Genomic DNA, 19,199 nt, shown 5'->3' with positions numbered 1-19,199 from the left:
ATGGGATACGGAGCATACGTCTATAACAATACATCTCGGTAGCATCGATCTTCTTACGTTCCGCCTGCCTGAGAGTCCACGATTCGCAGCCATACGTCAATATTGGGAGTACCAAACAGTTGACTAGCCGGTTTTTGGTGGCTCCTGAAATCTGGCGGTCTTTCCAGATCTTGGTCAGTCTCCCAACAGCTATGCTTTGCCATGTTGCATCTACGCTTCACCTCTTCTTCCGATGTGCCTGTATTTGTCAATAGTGATCCTAGGTATATGTATGACTTAACGACTTCAAAACGGTCGATATGACTTATATTTGGATGGTTGTTATGTTGCCTATCAACTATCATAATTTTGTTTTTTTGCGTATTTAGTTCCAGACCGAGCCGATTGCTTTCGTTTTCTACTCTATTTACTAAATTGATTAACTCTTTATGACTGTTAGCGAGTAGTGCTGTATCATCTGCAAAGCGTAGATTTTTTATTTTTTGGCCATTTATTGAAATGCCTCCTACCCATGTTTCTAGCGACCTTCTCATTATGTATTCTCCGTATATGTTAAATAGTTGAGGAGACAATATACACCCCTGTCTGACTCCTTGTTCGAGGGAAAATTCCTTTGAAGCTGAATCCAGTATTCTAACTGATCCTGTAATGTGCTGATACAACTGAATGATAAGTGAAATAAGGTGTTGCGGTACCCCCACTTCCTTTAAGATTTTCCACAGGTGATGCCATCTGACTTTATCGAAAGCTGTTTTATAGTCTACGATACAAATATAAAGAGAGATGTTGAATTCCCTTGCTTTCTCTATGATTAGGCGCATATTCAGAAGATGTTCCCGATTGCCTCTGCCCTTGGTGAAACCTGCTTGTTCTGCTGGAATTTCTCTTTCTAGAAAAGCTTTCAGTCTTTCATTTATAATTTGCAACATTAGTTTACTGGCATGTGAGATGAGGGAAATTGTACGATAGTTGCTGCACTTATGTATGCTCCCTTTCTTGTGAAGAGTGACAATGGTGGAGTGTGTCCAGTCGTCGGGCCATTCTCCTGTGTGCCATATTTTATTACAGATCAGATGAAGCATTTCTAATCCAGGTTCTTTAACGGCTTTTATTGTTTCTGCTGTCATTAGGTCTGAACCTGGTGCTTTATGGTATTTTAATTTGTTTATGGCCAATTCAACTTCACTTTTAAGGATGTCTGGTTCTTTCTCTGAATTTTCGTGGTGGTCGACATAGTTATATTCTTCACTGTCTTTGTATAAATCTTCGCAATATGATCTCCACACCTCAATAATGTCTTCTTTTTTTGTTCTTAAAGTTCCATTTTGATCTTCGATTGCCCAATTTCTGGCTTTAAAGTCCCTGGTAATATATTTTATTTTTTTGAAGAGGTCTCTTGGTTGGTTATTTAGACTGTGTCCCTGGATTTCTTTGCATATATCAGAGTAAAAGTTATAAATAATACATATAAAAGTTTTATAACATATCTAATAATTAAATTTGGATGAAAGGAATATTGCTGGTTCCTCTAGATAATTTTCTCAGGGAAAATACATAAATAAAAAGGACTTTTTAGGTCAAAAAAAGTCAAAAGGAGAGATGGCAACCCTACCGCGACCTTGCGTATCTATTGTGTCCCCTTTTCTTGAGTTACAACTCATTCTATAGTCTCGGGGCTTTGACAAAAGCCAGTATCTGAGACGGTTTTATAGAGGTTAGTTCTCCATCTCCGATATACCGAAGTACCAAAGTTTATGCGTACTCAATGATGATGGGTCTGGTGTTTCCCCATTTTTCCCACAGAATCTGTATTCGCCGTTATTTCTTTTCTAGGTGTTCGTTGAGGAGACTGTCCTGTTAAAAACCCTGTGACAGAAACAATCCGAAGATTGTTCAGTTTAATTCTGTTATAATAATAATAATATCGTTTCTTGTTTTAGTTTGGTAACTTTTTTTGCTTAGAATTCTGTATATTTTACTGGTAGACGTTTATTTTCACTCTAATCTTTTAAACAAAGAAGTTACTTGAGTTATTATCAAACGGAAACTGGACTAAAAGGTTTGTTCATGGTTCTTAAACAATCTAATAAATCTTTTTTGGTTGTTTCACACGAAAAAATAATGTTCTTTCTGAGATTTTAGGAAATTTTCTATATAAAAAGCCTATACTTGCATGTGGTCAATTTTCATTATTAAGGATTACAATGATATTTTGGCAATTTTGATCTTAATTTACTTGATAAAAAATACTTAGAAGGATTTTAACATCATTTTTTTTACGTTTTTTATTATAATAAAATTTATATATTTTCATAAAATTATTATATTGCTTTACTGTGTTTCCGAAGCTTCGACGAAACATTTGTTTTAATTTAAATATAAGTGCTTTTTCCACTCCTGCGAAAAAGTAATGTTTTCTCTCTCCGAAATACTAAAGATTTTATGAAAATATACAAAAATCGTAACTTTTCTAGGGCCTTCAAGTCGAATAGGTTCCGATATGATTGAAACTATATAGCAAGTACACAAACTTCGCTCTAACGATGTTTCAATCTTTCAAAAATAAGAAGATATATTTTTATCTTGTTATGTGTAATGAGGAAATTTTATTTTTCCAATTTACTTTTCTGCTTAAAAAATAATACGCTTAGTTTTAAATGTTATAATCTTCTGAATTGAAGAATAAAACTTGTTAGTTTCCAAAGGAATTAACGGCATAATCTTTAATCCATCCCATACGAAATTTGCCGTAAGTAATGTTCCCTGTGTCCGATAATGACGTATAACATCAATTAACAAAGCCTTCTATCTCCGCAAAGAGCTTAACCATTCATCTTCAATAGCGCAAGCGATTACTTCAAATAATTCCATTCAAACTAACACTAGTTGGTCTTAACAGCCTGGGAAATCACTCACGAATATAACTATTTTCCTTCGCATCTCCGTTCCCTTTTCCAGAGAAAAGATTTTCCGAATCTCGGTCTGAAAAATAAATACGGCCTGTGAATGGAATAATCGTCCACTTTATTTTCTGCTTGTGGATATCGAGACTCCTCTAGTAGGAACTGGTCGGACATCTATATCAGTTTACCTTCAGCTTTAAAGAATTTCAGGTATTGGCTCGGTTAGAGTCCACACGCTCGGCGTTTAAACTGCTTTCCGTTCCAGAGAAAATCCGCGAAAGTTTTTTTATCTTCGAGAATTGTTTTACCGTCTCTAACTTGATTTAGGTACTCCATTAAATCTTTTGTTTAATAACATTTTAAGTTATCTTCTTTTAGTCACTCGAAAATTTCGAGAAAAACTGATTTTTACCAATTGAAAAATTCCTATTTAGTTTCGTTTAAATGTATTAGGTTACTCACTTACTGCCATTACTCGCTGACGAGTATTTGACACGCATCAGACGTTACAATAGAGGTTGCAACAAGTTGCATATTAAGTTGTATTAAACCCAAATGGCTATTATAGTAGTATCCGATAGTCCAGCAGCCTTAAGAGCTATCTACTCAGTAACTATCAATTTGAAATTGGTCAAAGAGTACCTAGAGAAACTGAATTAATCAGACAAAGAAAATACGTCCTCCTACACTGAGTGCCAGCCCATCAATTGATAGAATTTAAAGAAAAATCAAACGATCTAGCTTGAACACTCCACTAACTGGACCAGAATAGTTCTGATTCCCAAGTGGAAACCACCTAAAAGCAGAACTCAAGAATCTGGAAGACTCCATTTATAACCTGGAATGGGAATCCATCCAACGAAAAATGAGGAAGCACCGGAACACCTCATCGGAGATGGAGAAATAACCTCTGTAAAATCGTCTCAGATACTGGCATTTCTCAAAGCCCTCAGTGGGACACAATAGATGTATAAGATCGCGGTTAGTTCCCCTTCCCATACAATTTACAATCTATATAACATCTTGGTAAACACAAGATGTTAATTCCTATTAAAGAAAACACAAGCAGAGAAAGTGCTGAATTCATTAATAGTCTGTGAATTTGGAGAATTCTTGTTTGTGTTTAATGTTAAGTTACTTTTATCAGCCAAAGTATACTGCTATTTCATTTCTGCATCAAAGATTGAAGTAATTTAAAACAAATACACTTATCCTGATATGCTAGAAGATTGTCAACTTGCAGGAAAGTTATACCTTCACGTAAAATAGTAAAACTTCAGATACTCCAACTGGTGTTTATGTTTGGTCTCTTTCAAAAGTTTAAAATTTCTCTATTTCCTATTTATAATATGTTTACTTGATAAGAAACTTGGAAAAACATTTAATTAAATTAAATTTACTTTTCGACAGTACTGTTAATATGTATTTAGAAGCCAAATTAAGTATTTTTCTTAATATTTTGATTTTTAAATAATTTTGTTATTCTGTCATTCATATTTTCCAGGCATTTAATAATTGAATATTTTATAGTCCTAGACAATTTATTTAAAAAAATATAGACTATTAAATTATTCTAAATTCTTAAAAATATAATATAATTTTTTAATTTTGTTCTTAATTTTCTGCGTGATTGGGTATTGAAATTTAATCATAAAATTAATAGTTAATATAATCTAAATTAAATCCTAATCAGTCAGTTCTGCAGTTCATATTTCCCAATTAATATTGTTGGGAAGCAATACTTTTGTTTGTTGTGGTTTTATTGCCATACAAACCTTTTGCGTGTTGATGTACAGTGGCATTGTTATTTGAAAGTTCTCATGGAGTAATTGGAATTACTAAAAAGATTTGAAATAGGGGATCAGGTAAGGCGAAATTTAAGTTATAAAATTGTAAAATAAGCTTTTAGAGAAACTTGCTCTTAGTGAAATCGGATACTCATCCTACGACAAACTTGTTGAATATCTTATGAACTTGTGCTGTATCCTGGCATATTGTATAGTCCTAAATTTCTTGAAACTTCGTTATATTAAACATTTTTGTGCAGAATTTCCACATAAACTTTTCGAACTTTTGGATAAGCTTTAAGGGGCTGTTAACCCTTCTCTAACTTTATCATCCATCATTCCTTATTGTTTTCTAACCTTTGTTTTAAATCTGAATGTTAAGTCCAACTTAAAGTTGAGTTATGTCAGCCATAAAAAAGCAAAATGCATATTTATTGTCAATGACATTTAAAATGGAGGGATGTTAAGTATTTTTAATTTTAAAATCATCTTTCTTAATGTTGGTTTTTCGAATGGATACATTTCAATATATTTATAATTGCATATTTAAAAAAATCTAACAATTAAAAATTACAGGTAGACAAAGCTGGTATATACATCTATTACATTATAACCTTAATTGTCAGCAGCGTTGTTACAAGGGCAAAATTTTTTGTACTATAAATGGTGTCGAAATTGTACTTTTTTAAGTGGGATTGTACATTTTTAGTGCAAAAATGTGGGGTCATGTGATCTCTCTATTTACCTTTTTACCAAGTTTTGGTACGTGCATCCACACTATCCTAAAAACAGCGGAACGGCGTATTGGCTTAACGACCTTGAATCGATTTCCTGCAATTCTATTGGCTGAAATTTTTGCCAGGTGAATTTGACAGATAAAATTTCTGACAGATGAATTTTTCAGCCAATAGAATTGCTGGAAATCGATTCAAGGTCGTTACGCCGATTACACCGCCGCCGATCCGCTTTTTAGGATAATGTGGATGCACCCCCACAGAATTATACACCATATGCTGTCCTCCTTTCACGCAGTTGAGCAGCTCTGAACTGTTCAAGAACGCGATACTCTCCTCCATTCAATTGAGTCATAAAGTTCAGAACTGGTTCCGCGCCATATGGAGGCACCAGGTTATCTCTCGCACAGCTCCTTTCAGAACCGTTCTGAGCAGCCCAGGGCGTAAAGCTCTGGAACTTGAAATTCGCAAATGGAGGACAGCAATACAGTAGCTACAAAGAGCTTTGAATAGCATTGGTTAAATGGGAACTAATTGCGTGACGTCACGTTTTGACGGGACACAATAGATCTCTAAAAGTCGCAGTGATTAGCCCCCTCCTACTCACCTCATGGATATCAAACTTACGTTCGACATCCGTGCGGCTTGAACAGCATTTCAAGTGATGTTAGTGATGTATAATTCTGTGCCTCTGCTCCTAGCAACCTGCATTTCAAATCCACGCATCGCGTATCACCGTTCGTCTAAAAATATGTACGTGGGTTTAAGTTAGAGGTGGGTTGTGAAATCGCAGTCCGCTACTTTGTCACAGCTCCACCAACGTCGCAGTATGTGACTGCTCCAGTTCCAAGAAAATCGCAGTGACATTTCGGAGCAGTTTACAAGTTTAGGACATCTGCGCTCGTGAGTAGCAATAGGAGCAATAGCAGGCAATAGTGTAAATTCTGAAAATGCTCCTAGCCCCGTCGCCCGGTCAGACTGTTCCAGTCACAGTCGTCGCAGGTCGCAGTCGATTGGAGCATAGTATATTGAGTATATTCTGTGTACTGGAGCTGTTGGGAGTTTGGGAACGGGAAACGTAGCAGCGTTCGCTTTTTCTTTCATGAATCTAAATAAGATATTTATGTATTATATATTAATCACAAACAGATGTTTTTGACAAAGGTAATTTTTAACTTGTTAGTATGTTTATTTGTTAGTTAATTTTGTATCTGTGTTTTGTTGTATATCCTAAATCTTTTATTTGATCTTATACATTCATATAAGTTTTATTATTTATATCTATTTTTAAGGTCTGATGATGGCTAAATAGCCGAAACCGGTCACTAATAAAGATTTTTTTTGACAGTTTCGACTTTGAATTGAATATAACATTAAGTTTTTACCATGGGCCACCACTCTGTGAAAATGAACAGACTCTTTAAGATATTTATAGCAAAGTGCTTGGTACTTAGAAACACTCAAATTCTTCTGAATAGACTAAAAAAATATAGCAACATCTATCAAACTAAGACATCAGTATAGTACCGTACAGCCGCGATTTTAAGAGCTCTAGGGGCCCGTAGTTCGGAAAAGTTCGAATCTTGTTTGCAAGGGCCCTGGAGGCTTGGGGCCCGTCGGTGACTTACCCCGATTGCACAGACGTTAAAATCGCCACTACTGATCGAAATAAAAAACGGCGTCCAGGAAATGACAATCGATAACATTCCCCATAAATTTTACATATAAAATGCCAGCAATCTTCATTTCATAGCTATCGCTGACGCCGTTTTTTTCGATCATACGATATAAATAAATAAAAACTAGACGATGATGTTGCCTATTATAATCACACCTATAGTCCTGTACTTTTTTAGTAAATGCAACGAACGGTGCCGAACACCGAGTGCGATTTTTCGGAGCAATTAACCTATAAAACTACATTTTTAATTTATAGGTTAATTGCTCCGACAAATCGCTGCTACTTGTCACAGTGCTTTTATTGGAGCAGTCGCAGAGCGTAGCAGCTCCACAAAAATCGCAGACTGGCCCACCTCTAGTTTAAGTTTGGGTTTGAGAAGTAAGAATTGTACATTTTTTTTTGCAATTGTACTTATGTACTCCTTGACTATCAAATGTACCCAAAATAGTACAATTGTACCTATTGTAACAACACTGATTGTCAGTAAGACAGAACAGGTAGTTTATAATAAGCATTGCCACATTTTGTTTACTATCTCGACATTTTTTACGTAAAGTGCACAAAAAATCTAAGTTGACTTATTTGAAAGTCCATTCTTTCATGATCCTTATCCATTAGACACTGATAAAATTTACCTTAACATCTATTTATAATAATGGCCTTACATTAACGTGATTATTCCCTTATCTAGTATTGGTTCAATCATCAAATGCATTTCGTTTAATTAAATTTGTCAGAATGACATTCCGAGACATAAAACATCTTTTTCCCTTAGTATATACAGAAGCTTAAAGTACGTTTAAAAGAATTACATAATGATGTTTCCAAAAATAAACGCTTTTTTTTAAGAATTTTTACCTTGCCAAAGATTAATGTGCTTAAAAATTATATCACATACGTTTTGCTTGCTTGCTTTCAAGTAAATTTCATTTAGAATTTACAATCCACCTTAAATCTCTTTGACGCTGCTTTCCAAATTAAATTCAGAAGTTTTCAAACTTAAGATTAACGTTTTTTTTAATATATTGAGTTATTTTGTTTCTTATCCTGTACCTCAAAGGTTTACGTGTAAGATTCTTAAAATTTTCACGAATATTATAATAAAAAAATCTTTAATATCAGAGTAGGTTTTTTTAATATAAACTTGAATTTTACATGGGTGCTAACAACTGAAGAAACCATTTAAAGTACAGGTTTTCATTTAAACGGAGAAAACGAAGTCTGTTTATTTTTAGATACACAATTTGGTAGACAGAATATCGAGTAGATGTAAATCTCTAGCTAAAAGTGGTATTTTGTATTAGTAGGAAGAGAAATACACATATTTTTAGACTTTTTGAAACACTTAGTTATGATTTTCTTTGTTTAACAAGAAGGATGTTAGGCAGATGAGACCGACACTAATAATAATACGCAAGTTTTAGTGTATCTTTCAGTCTTTTATGTGATTATTTCCATTTTTCATGAAATAAAACATAAAAAGATGTTTTTTTTGTTGTTGTTTTAACAAAAACATATATTTTATTACTGTCGATCTAAAGTATATCAGTGGGTTGAATTGAATCCCCTGTTCTATTAGCATCAATAGAGCAGGAACTATACGAACATTCACCTGAGCAGTATGAAACACAAAAGTAGCAAGAACAACGTAAAATCCATAGTTATCATTGGAGCCAAGCTGTGCTGCATGGCAGCTGGAGTTTCTCCTTGAAGCACATGAACCAAAACACTAGCTGCATCGGATGAACTAGGGGAACAAGTGTAGTTACCACTGTCTTCAGGTGTAGCCCGGGAAATCAGCAGTCGGCTTGTCCGAGTTTGTTTTTCTGTAACAACGCTTATACCGCCTCTTTGGGAGTAGTTGATCACATTGCCTCCTCTGTACCTGAAACAAAAAAGAAACTTTAAAGCTCTTTTCTTCTTTTTTCAAGATTATCTAGGTTTGTTTAGTTTATCCAGTTCTTTGATAACAGTTGACCACGTTTACTATTTCGCTGAGAGTTCTGAAAGTATGCAAAAAACGAGCATTTTTTCGAGTATACAGATGCTCATGAAAATTGGTGATTTTTGTCATGCTACCGATTTTGCTAAAAATGCTGTTATTTACTAATTAAAAGGCGCATAATAAGAAAATATAGGTGATTGTAGTCTTACAAAAAGATCAAATAGATATAGGAGATATTTTAACCTTCATCAAAAATAGCAGTATAACAATGGTCCAAAAAATTAATTTTCACACAAACCCAAGGTACCTAAACCTTCAAAGGTATATATTTTCCAAATCTACATAAAATTTCCTACAAATACTGAAATTTTAATAATTTTAGGACTATTTTTACTATTTTTGTAAGACCTTTGAAAATGAGTAAAAAAATAGCCAAACTTACTTACTTACTAAATAAAAAATAGCCAAAAATGGACATTTTTTCGACTTTTTTCTGTACATACAAGTCATGAAAATTTTCGATTTTCCTCATGTCACCGATTTTGTTAAAATATCTATTATTTACTAATTAAAAGGCGTAGAATAAGAAAATATAGGCCATTGTAGTCATACAAGTACATAAAGCATAGTAGAAAAACAATGGTCCAAAAAATTAATTTTCACACAAAGCCAAGGTTCCTAAACCTTCAGGTATATATTTTCCAATTCTACATAAAATTTCCTACAAATACTGACAATTTCATAATTTTAGGACTGTGTTTACTATTTTTCTAAGACTTTTGAAAATGAGTAAACAATTGCAAAAAATGGACATTTTTTCGACTTTTTTCCATACATACATAGTCATGAAAATTTTCGATTTTTCTCATGTCACCGATTTTGTTAAAACATCTATTATTTACTAATTAAAAATCGCAGAATAAGAAAATATTGACCATTAACAGTAATATATATAGGGACCGTTTTAACCTTCATTAAAAATACCAGAAAAACAAGGACCTAAAAAATAATTTTCTAACAAATCCAAGATACCTAAGCCCTTCAAAGATATATATATTTTCTGAATCTACATAACATTTCCTACAAATACTGAAATTTTCATAATTTTAGGATTATGTTTCTATATTCAAAAAATGGGCATTTTTTTTGAAAAATCAAAATGGGTATCTTTTATCCTGAAAGTCCGCAGAATATTAGTTATTACCAAATATTAGTTTTTAAATGAACTTAACATTAAAACTTTAAACGATATTCGAAGTACTTCATATTCATTGTGTACCTATTGAAAAGTTTTACTTACATGGTATAAAGCTGAAGGATAAAAAACGATGAAATTGCGGTAATAATAATGCTGGAAATCGTATAAAACCGCGGGAAAACTTTTAAAACGACGAAGTTTCACGACATCAAATGAATATATTTTTTAAACTATCGCATTCATTGAATAAAAAAATAGAAACTTCATTTCATTAGCCTCGTTTCATTATTCAAGTTACAATGCTCTATCCTAAACAAAAAATGCTGCTTTTCTGCTCTCTTTAATTAAAGAAGAACGATCAAAAGCTCAGTCTTTACATTTACAACAATTAATAACTTTAATAAAAAAAAACTTTGTAATTGGATGTTTTTGATCTTTAGAGAAAGCAGCGAGATATAAATAAAGGTGAAAAACCTCTAAATGAATTGTTTTTTGATATACATCTTCCCTTGTTCGTTCTTACGCCTTTTAAATAGCCTAAACAGAAACGGTTTTGAGGAAAGGCAAATTGAGCTACTCGTTACATTATGCAAAAGCAATGAGACTGGATCTAAACGTTGTTGAAGGTTTGCCTTAACTTGAAATGTCAAAGAGAGCATTCCTTCTTCCTTTAATATCTTTTTATACGGCAAGTACGCTTTAATGGCATCATCTAAAACAAATTTTGAAAGCATTATTCTCGGCGCAACCCGACTTACACAAAACAGCTATAATTTTGCGGTTTCAAGAACAAAGAATGGTGGAAAAGATATATAGGAAAATACTTCAAGTATAGTTCCGTTTAGTTTCAATTTAAATTAAAGGGATTAAGAAAATAATGTACAGGGTGGCTCCTCTCATACGCCGCGGAGGTCCCAAGGAGAACGACAGTTTGTATTAAACTTTAAACTGGTTAATTCAGAGCACTTTTTAAAAATATATAGAGTTTTACAGGGTGTCCCCAAGAAAAGTTACATATCAAAGTTGTGTTTTTTGTAATGGAACACCCTATATATTAATTGATTTTCAGATTCTGGGAGAAAAAAATATAAGGTTTTTGACATATTTAAAATTTGTGTGCAACACCGGAATAATATACTGGGTGTTCCATTTAAAATAAAGGAGTAACTTGCTTTTAAAAGTGACTAATGTTCCATATTAATTTTGTCTCACCCTGTATAACTTTTCGGGTCAAATTTCAATTTGGTTTAATATACAATGGTTACTGTAATTAAATATCAGGCTATACAGGGTCAACTAAAATTTAGGTAGCTGTTATCGAAATTTAAAATTTACTCTTCATTTTCCCAACATATGAAATATGTCAATATCCTTAGATTTTAGGTATATGCTTCTTTAATAAAACTAACCTTTATTTTTTTCCTAGAATCCGAAAATCAATTACTATATAGGGTGTTCTATTAGAAAAAACACAACTTTCATATGTAACTTTTTTTGGGGACACCCTGTGTAATTCTATATCTATACTAATATATAAAATCCTTAAGTGACTGACATACTGATTAATCACGATCCTGCTCAAACCACTCAACGTAAGAAGCTCAATTTTGGCATACAGGTTGATTCTAGGGTGTGGTTCGATAAGAAGGGATTTTTCGAAATTCCAGTTCCAAGAGGGTGAAACCACCCCTCAAATATTACAATATTTTTTATTTAAAAAAGGTCAAGTTTCCGAAAACACGGTTAAACACGTATATTTTATTTTGTTTTTTTACATATTTTAAGATTTTTTAAAAATGTATACAGGGTGTTTCGAAAAATCTGGTCACTGATTAATCACGATTCTGCTTAAAGCGTTTGACGTAAAAAGCTGATTTTTGGTAAACAGATTAACTTTAGGGTGTAGAGGTTCGATAGGAATGGATTTTTCGAAACTCGAATTCTAAGGGGGTGAAACTATCCCTCAAATATTAAAATATTTTTCATTTAAAAACTGGTGAGTTTTTCGGAAAAACTCTTAAACACGTATATTTTATTTTGTTGTTTTACATATTTTAAGAATTTTTATAAATTTATACAGGATGTTTCATGAAATATGACCATTGAATAATCACGATTCTGTTTAAACTGCTTGATGTTTAAAGCTGATTTTTGGCAAACGGATTGACTGTGGGGTGTAGAGGTTCGATAAGGAGGGGTTTCTCGAATCTCAAATTCCAAGAGGGTGAAAACGCCCCTCAAATATTACAATATTTGTTATTTAAAAAACGGTTAGTCTTTCGGGAAAACGCTTGGACAAACAAGCATAATTTATTTGGTTTTTTTACATATTTTGAAATTTTTTAAAAAATCATACAGGGAGCTCCAAAAAGTTGGGTAATTTCTTAACCACGATTCTGCTTAAACTGCTTGACGTAAAAAGCTAATTTTTGGCAAACGGATTTTTCGAAAGTCAAATTCCAACGAAAAACTACCCCTCAAATATTACCAAGTTATATAATAATATCGCCATATTGTCTTTTCTCATGCTGACATAAATGTGAGAAAATTTTAAGTGATTAATTCGACGTGAACGAAGTCGCTGGTACACGCTAGTATTTTTATAAAATGCTTTCAATTAAACTACATATGCTTCCAAAATTTCATTTCCACATAAACTACCGTTCTCCTTGGAGCTTCCGCGGCGTATGAGAGGCGCCACCCTGTATATTATAGTAAATTATTATACTTCATCTTGAAGCGATAAAAATACCTACAGAAGTTGCAAAAAGGGAACAAGACAAAAAATAAATATTCTGTTTTTATACCAAGTTATTATAAAGACCTTGCTATATTTCATGTTAAACCTCTTATATAAATCAAAAACAATAAGTCAATGGGTCGGCTAAAGGTGGATGAATATTTTTTTGTTCCGCAAAAGACTTTAAACTTAGAAAGATCGTATAAAATTGTCCAAAAAAGGGAAATTTATATTCCCACCTGGAGCAAAGGTGCCTCCTTTAATGTTTTGACGCGAAACTCCTTTGTCTTTTCCTTCTTTTCAAGTCCGTATATCTAAATTCTCCAGATAAATAATTTTAGGTGAACATTTCCGAGACAAAAACTGACCAAGGGAGACCCATTTCGAAAGAATACCAATAGAGTTTATAAGATCCCACGAGGATAGAGTTATATCTTTCTTTGCGGCGCTGTCTCAAATTTGCAAGAGGGGAGTGAATTTTTATATATTGCGAAAAACAAAAAATAAGCCACATAGTTTTCGCATTATGTGGAGCCCTGTGGTTCAGGGACAGGCGTCAACTTAAAAACGTTTTCAATATTCTGCCTGCGCAAAATATATATCCGGAATTGCCGAATGGAGAAATCTTACAGCTGCATGTAACGGATTTGTGAAACAAATCATCTTTTGCCACTTCCTTTATTCTTGCGGGGTATTTCTTTGATATAAACTTTATTTGCAGATACATGGAGATCAGTTGTTGAGTCCAAAAATATTGACAATATGAAATAAGCATAACAGATAAATATATATATATACATAAAATTTAAAAATGGTTTACGAGGTGTGTCTTTTAAATTTTGCGAGGAGAAATGCATTTTTGCATTCGTTGGAACTAATTCTGAAAGCAGTTATTCCACTCGTTTATTGTTAGCCCACGGCCACACAGAAAGCGTTTTTAGCGTTTTGCGTTTTTTGCGTCTCAAGCGCTTTTTGCGATTTTACCGTTTTAAGCGCTTTTTTCGATTTGTGTCCATTAAAAACACGCAAAAGACGCGGAAGGTCTGCAGTTTCTATCAAGATGTCAATTAGTAACATCGAAAGCGAGTCGATCCCCGGCCCGTCCAACAGTCAATCCTGTGAGAAAGAGATAGCCGAGATCGGCGTGGTTAGCGTTGAGGAGACAAAGAAAAAAGATATTCTCGCACTGGGATCGACTGTTGAACGGGCCGGAGCGCAGATTCGTATTCGTGCCAGTGGCGTGTGTAAAAATAATTATTTACCATTTCTTTTACGATTTGTAATGTATATATTTTTTATGTCGTAGTTTTGTGGTTACTTGTGTGTTTAATTATAATATAATAATATGATATAATAAATAATTACGATTGTATAATACGCTAGTAAATATTACTAGTTGCTAACGCAATTTTAAGTCATGATTTATGAAACTTTTTTGAAGTGACACTTCTTTACGCGCCCTGGGAGTAAAATTTCAGAGCTGTGACACACGAGTTAGTGCTAACGAAAAGTTATAACGGCTTAGAAATACGTAGTGACGCGACGTGTATTTGTGAGTAGTCCACGTGCTTATCAAAGATATTGATATTTTAATACAAATTTTGAAAAGTAAATCATATTATTACGTGTAAAAACTATTTGTTACACGTAAAAAACTATTAATATTATTAAGAAATTAATTTTATTACACGTTAAAAACAATTTTTATTATTTTTTTAATTTACGCGTATAAAACTATTTGTCACACATAAAAAACTATTTTTTAAGTGTAAAAAACTATTTGTTATACGTAAAAAATTTTGTTACGCGTAAAGAACTATTTGTTGCCCGTAAAAAACTATTTTTTACGCGTATAAAATTATTTGTTACTGGTAGAAAACCATTTTTGCACAAAAAAAATATTTTTACATGTAAAACACTATTTGTTACACGTAAAAAACTATATTTTACGCGTCAAAAACTTATTGTTTCAGATAAAAAAACTATTTTTACGTTAAAAAAATATTTTTTACGTGTAAAAAATATTTTTTACGTGTAAAAAACTATTTGTTACACGTAAAAAAATATTTTCTACTCGTAAAACACTACTCGCTACCGGTAAAAAAATATTTTTACACAAAAAAAAAATCTATACATAAAAATCTATTTTTTGTACCTAGAAAACTATTTTTTCCACGTATAAAACTATTTGTTACCCGTAAAAAACTATTTGTTACGCGTAAAGAACTATTTGTTACGCGTAAAAAAACATTTTACGCATAAAAAATATTTTTTTACGCGTAAAAAAATATTCCTTACTTTTTCAACATTTCAAACTACACTTTTTCAAACATCTCCAAATTTTTGAATTTAATGGAATCTTCCTAAACAGTATATGTTCTCTATAAAAATATTTTTAGATAATACTCGAAAAAAAATGCATACTATTTAATTTATTTTTTATTGTATTATTAAATATTACGTCCGCCTATGACAGGGTCTCATAGAAAACGCTAAAGACGCTACAGAAAACAAATTGATTTGTTTTCATTTGCGTTTTTTGCGAGACACGCCGAACGCTAGACGCTTTTGGTTTGGACCTATATAATCCTGTTATTTTGTTTTAGACGCAAAAGACGCTTCACGCTAAAAACGCAAAAAACGCTTTCTGTGTGCACTCAAAATTGCGTTTTTGAAGGCGCTGACTGCATCCTCTGACCACAGAGTTCATTCTTAATTTTTAGGAATTGTTGTTATATGGCCCATTTTTGAGACAAATGTAGCCATTATCTTTTTGGAAACATTTTGAGAACGGATAACTAACGAAACTGTTTGACGTTAAAAAAACATTTTGACGTTATGTTAACTAAAGATGACAGTTAATTTTGACATTTGATATATGTTGACAGGCGCCTACTATGTTATTATATAGAAAATTTAAAAGACAACCCTGGTATGACACGTATAACATAGTTATGCAGTATTTCAGGTCTGTTGAAATGTGGCAGAACTGAATTTTAAAGTTGTGCAGTTAGGTACATCAAAAGGTCGAGGTATAACGAGCTTTCTGTGTTTAATCGTTTGTTCTATGTAACTTTTGAAGCGAACGAATGTTGTGTATAAACGCTGAGAAAATCGAAACTAACGTAGTTTAGGGGTTAGATTCGAATTGTTTAATTGATGCACAGTCGTGTTTGTTGTCTATTTTAAGTATTCGTACATGTTATATGTTCCTATTAGCATCTAGTTATTCCAAGTTGATAAAGCTTCGTTACCAGATTTTTTTTTAATTAAAATAATTTTCGTCATTAAAGTATTTTATTGCTTTTATTGGACCTGATTGTTTGAATATGTATTACAAATTAATTTGTTGTTTAAAATTGTTCCTTAATTTCTAGACAGACAACGCTATTCTCTTATAAAGTCCTCTTGTAATTTTGACGGTAACAGAATTACGGGTAAAGCGAGGATTTGACCTGCATTTCTCGAGAATAATTAGCAAGATTAAAACGCAAAAATCAAAAACTAAATAATCGCAGAGACTTTGTAAAGGTTACTGAAAAGGCAGGGAAATGTTTTGCGAAAGGCGAGCTTTATTCCAAGTTTCCGAACATTTTTCTTACGAATTTCCAACTCTTCAATTAGGCACCTTGTTTCGCAAATTTTCTTTTTCCTAATTGATTAATTACACCGTACACAAGTGCAAGGGAATGTTGTCACAGAGCAGTGTCAGTCATATCCTAGTGAGTTATGTCTACAGGGTGTTTCACGGCAAAAATTTGGATTTTTGCATAAAGGCGCTTGCTCGATCTATCTAAATTATTTTCCACATTACAGTATTGCCGCATCGTATTAAAAGTGGTAGCATCTTTGTTGTTTTAAATGGAAACTACTTTCATATCTGATAATTTTTCTGTTCTTTTTCTATACTTTTCAAATGATGTGGCAAGTTTGTAACGCTGAAAATATTTTGGATAGATGTAGCAGGTGCCCTTATGTAAAAATCCAAATATTCAAACAAATTCTATCACCGGTTCTCTATAAACGTCTAACGTGACATCGCCGTGAATCACCCTATATATTACACAAAGCTTGCAAAAAATAAGAGGGTAGAGGAAATATAAAAGAGGGTAGAAGCTCTTTATATTGATATTTTTACAATTTAGTATCTACCAAATTACTCTTTAATATTACACAGATCAGCCATTTCGGGTTTTGTCAATTTCCTTGCTGAATTTTTATGTTAGAAAATGAGGTTACCTGAAAACTGGAAAATGAATTTTAGCGCAACTTGGCTTTTTCTTCTCAAAACCACCGGATTAGAATATAAAACGATTCTTGTAAATTTCTTAACCTTCTTTAAATAAAACTATTGATTGCTGATTACTCTCAGAAAACCTCATTTTCATTTTAGTTTGATTCTGTATGTAGAAAAAATCTGAAAAATCTGTAATGGTAATAAAATTTTATTTCTTCAATTTCTAGCAAAAAAAGAGAATGAAGTATATTGTTATTTTGTTTCTATGTATATACATGAGTACTTTTGTCTTCCACAAGCTTTCTGTGTGTTTTGATTGATTCCGTTATTTTCTTTTGGCATTTGGAGGAAATGGCACACATAAAAAAAGTAAATTTCAACCGCGAGACCGAGGGGTAGGGGGAAATAAAGTTTACATATCTTATGTTTTATTCAGGAATCAGTCGACAGCGCGCAGAAAAAATTATATTGAAAAGTGACTTGCTTGATACACATTTTCCACGACGACCTAGAAATGCAAAGCTTCGGAATTTCGACAGCAGATTAATCTAAAACGCTGGAAATGCGCAGCTTATTTTTCTATTTGATGTCAACAGAAATATACCAAAGTGTTCCTGACAATGGACACATGTAACTATAAAATGATGTATAAAGGAGATGTAAGAAGTTATCGATAATTCAAATTTAATGGACATAAATTGAGAATCTATGGATACAAATTAATCTGTAACTTTTTAAATAATAGGAGGTTCCATGCACTGAATGTATCTGCCAGGTTTTGACAGAAGAAACATATTCCAAGACAGCTTCACTAATGAGATATTTAGAACATTTTAAGTGGTTCAAGAAAATGACATAATTCTGCACTTCGAAGCATGTAGGTGCCCATCCTATTTAATTTTGCACCATTCAGTTTAAGACTGTCCACCTGCAGTTTTTTTTGCATAACAAGGGGCCGTCCTCTGCCGGAAACACTGCGACCTGTGAGGCCTATTGTGTTTGTCCCCCTTCTATATCTGCACTCATTCTCCTATCCCTGTGCCCTGCACTAGCTTATGCAGGTCCTTGATAGGATGGGAGCATAGTTCCTCCGGTTCTAGCCTAGCTTTCCCAAATAAAGAGTGTCGCTTGCGACCCACAGCCTCGCAATGACATATTATGTGCTCCGCTGTTTCAGGATCTTTATCGCAGAGTCTGCAGCAAAGACTTCCTTGATACAGGTTGAGCTTGTTCAGATAACACTTGACTGTCCTGTCAAGAGGCCTGTTATAATCCGCACTTTATTCCTGCTAAGCATTAGCAGTTCTTTTGCGGTTTTAGAGCTAGGTCCTTGGATAAAAGCCTTGCTGTGCCTGTGCCCCTGTCTGTTTCTCCAGTGGACATTGTGCTTTTCCTTGATCCAGAGTTTTAGTGCACTACGGGCCATACACTTGGATATTCCCAGTACTGGCTCTGGACCAAGATAGGATGCCGATGATCCCTGCCTAGCTAGCTCATCGGCTTTTTCGTTGCCTTGGATGCCGCTGTGGCCCGGCACCCAGAATAATTTAATTCGGTTCCTTCGTGCCAGAGCTCCCAGTTCACCCAGGCATTCCCAGACGAGTCTCGACGATACCTTTGGGTTCACAAGCGCCCCAAGTGCCGCCTGACTGTCTGAGCATATATTGATGAGCTTACCTGAATAAGCTCTTCTATTGTTTTCTCTTGCACATTGTAGAATGGTTAAGATTTCTGTCTGGAATACGGTTGAGTGTTTACCCAAGGAAAAGGATAAGCTTGCCCTTGGTCTTTCCCCAAATACTCCAGCTCCTGTTCCTTCAGCGGTCTTTGACCCGTCTGTATACCAGGTTAGTCCCTTAGGTTAGTCCATCCTGAAGGAATGTTATATCTGTCCACATTCCTCGATCCATTTTGTTCACCTCGAATGGTTTGTGGTAGTAATAAAGAGGGGTCATTTGGTCCGATCTCATTTGG

General features: G+C 33.6%; 1 protein-coding gene across 1 annotated transcript in view; it reads right to left on the bottom strand.

The window, feature by feature from the left end:
- Positions 1-8,635: 8,635 nt before the first annotated feature.
- The window catches only part of LOC115876767 (platelet-derived growth factor receptor alpha-like), a 270,072-nt gene continuing 259,508 nt past the window's right edge, over positions 8,636-19,199 (bottom strand). Inside the window, exon 6 of the mRNA XM_030892685.1 lies at positions 8,636-8,990. Within this exon, the coding sequence (XP_030748545.1) occupies positions 8,714-8,990 (277 nt within the window). The 3' untranslated portion in view covers positions 8,636-8,713. The remainder of the gene's footprint in view (positions 8,991-19,199) is intronic.

This window comes from Sitophilus oryzae, unplaced genomic scaffold (genome assembly GCF_002938485.1).
Source record: "Sitophilus oryzae breed Bouriz unplaced genomic scaffold, Soryzae_2.0 scaffold_1440_pilon_pilon, whole genome shotgun sequence".
NCBI lineage: Eukaryota > Metazoa > Arthropoda > Insecta > Coleoptera > Curculionidae > Sitophilus > Sitophilus oryzae.
The sequence above is the reverse complement of the archived record's forward strand: the minus strand, read 5'-3'. Positions and strand labels throughout refer to the sequence as shown.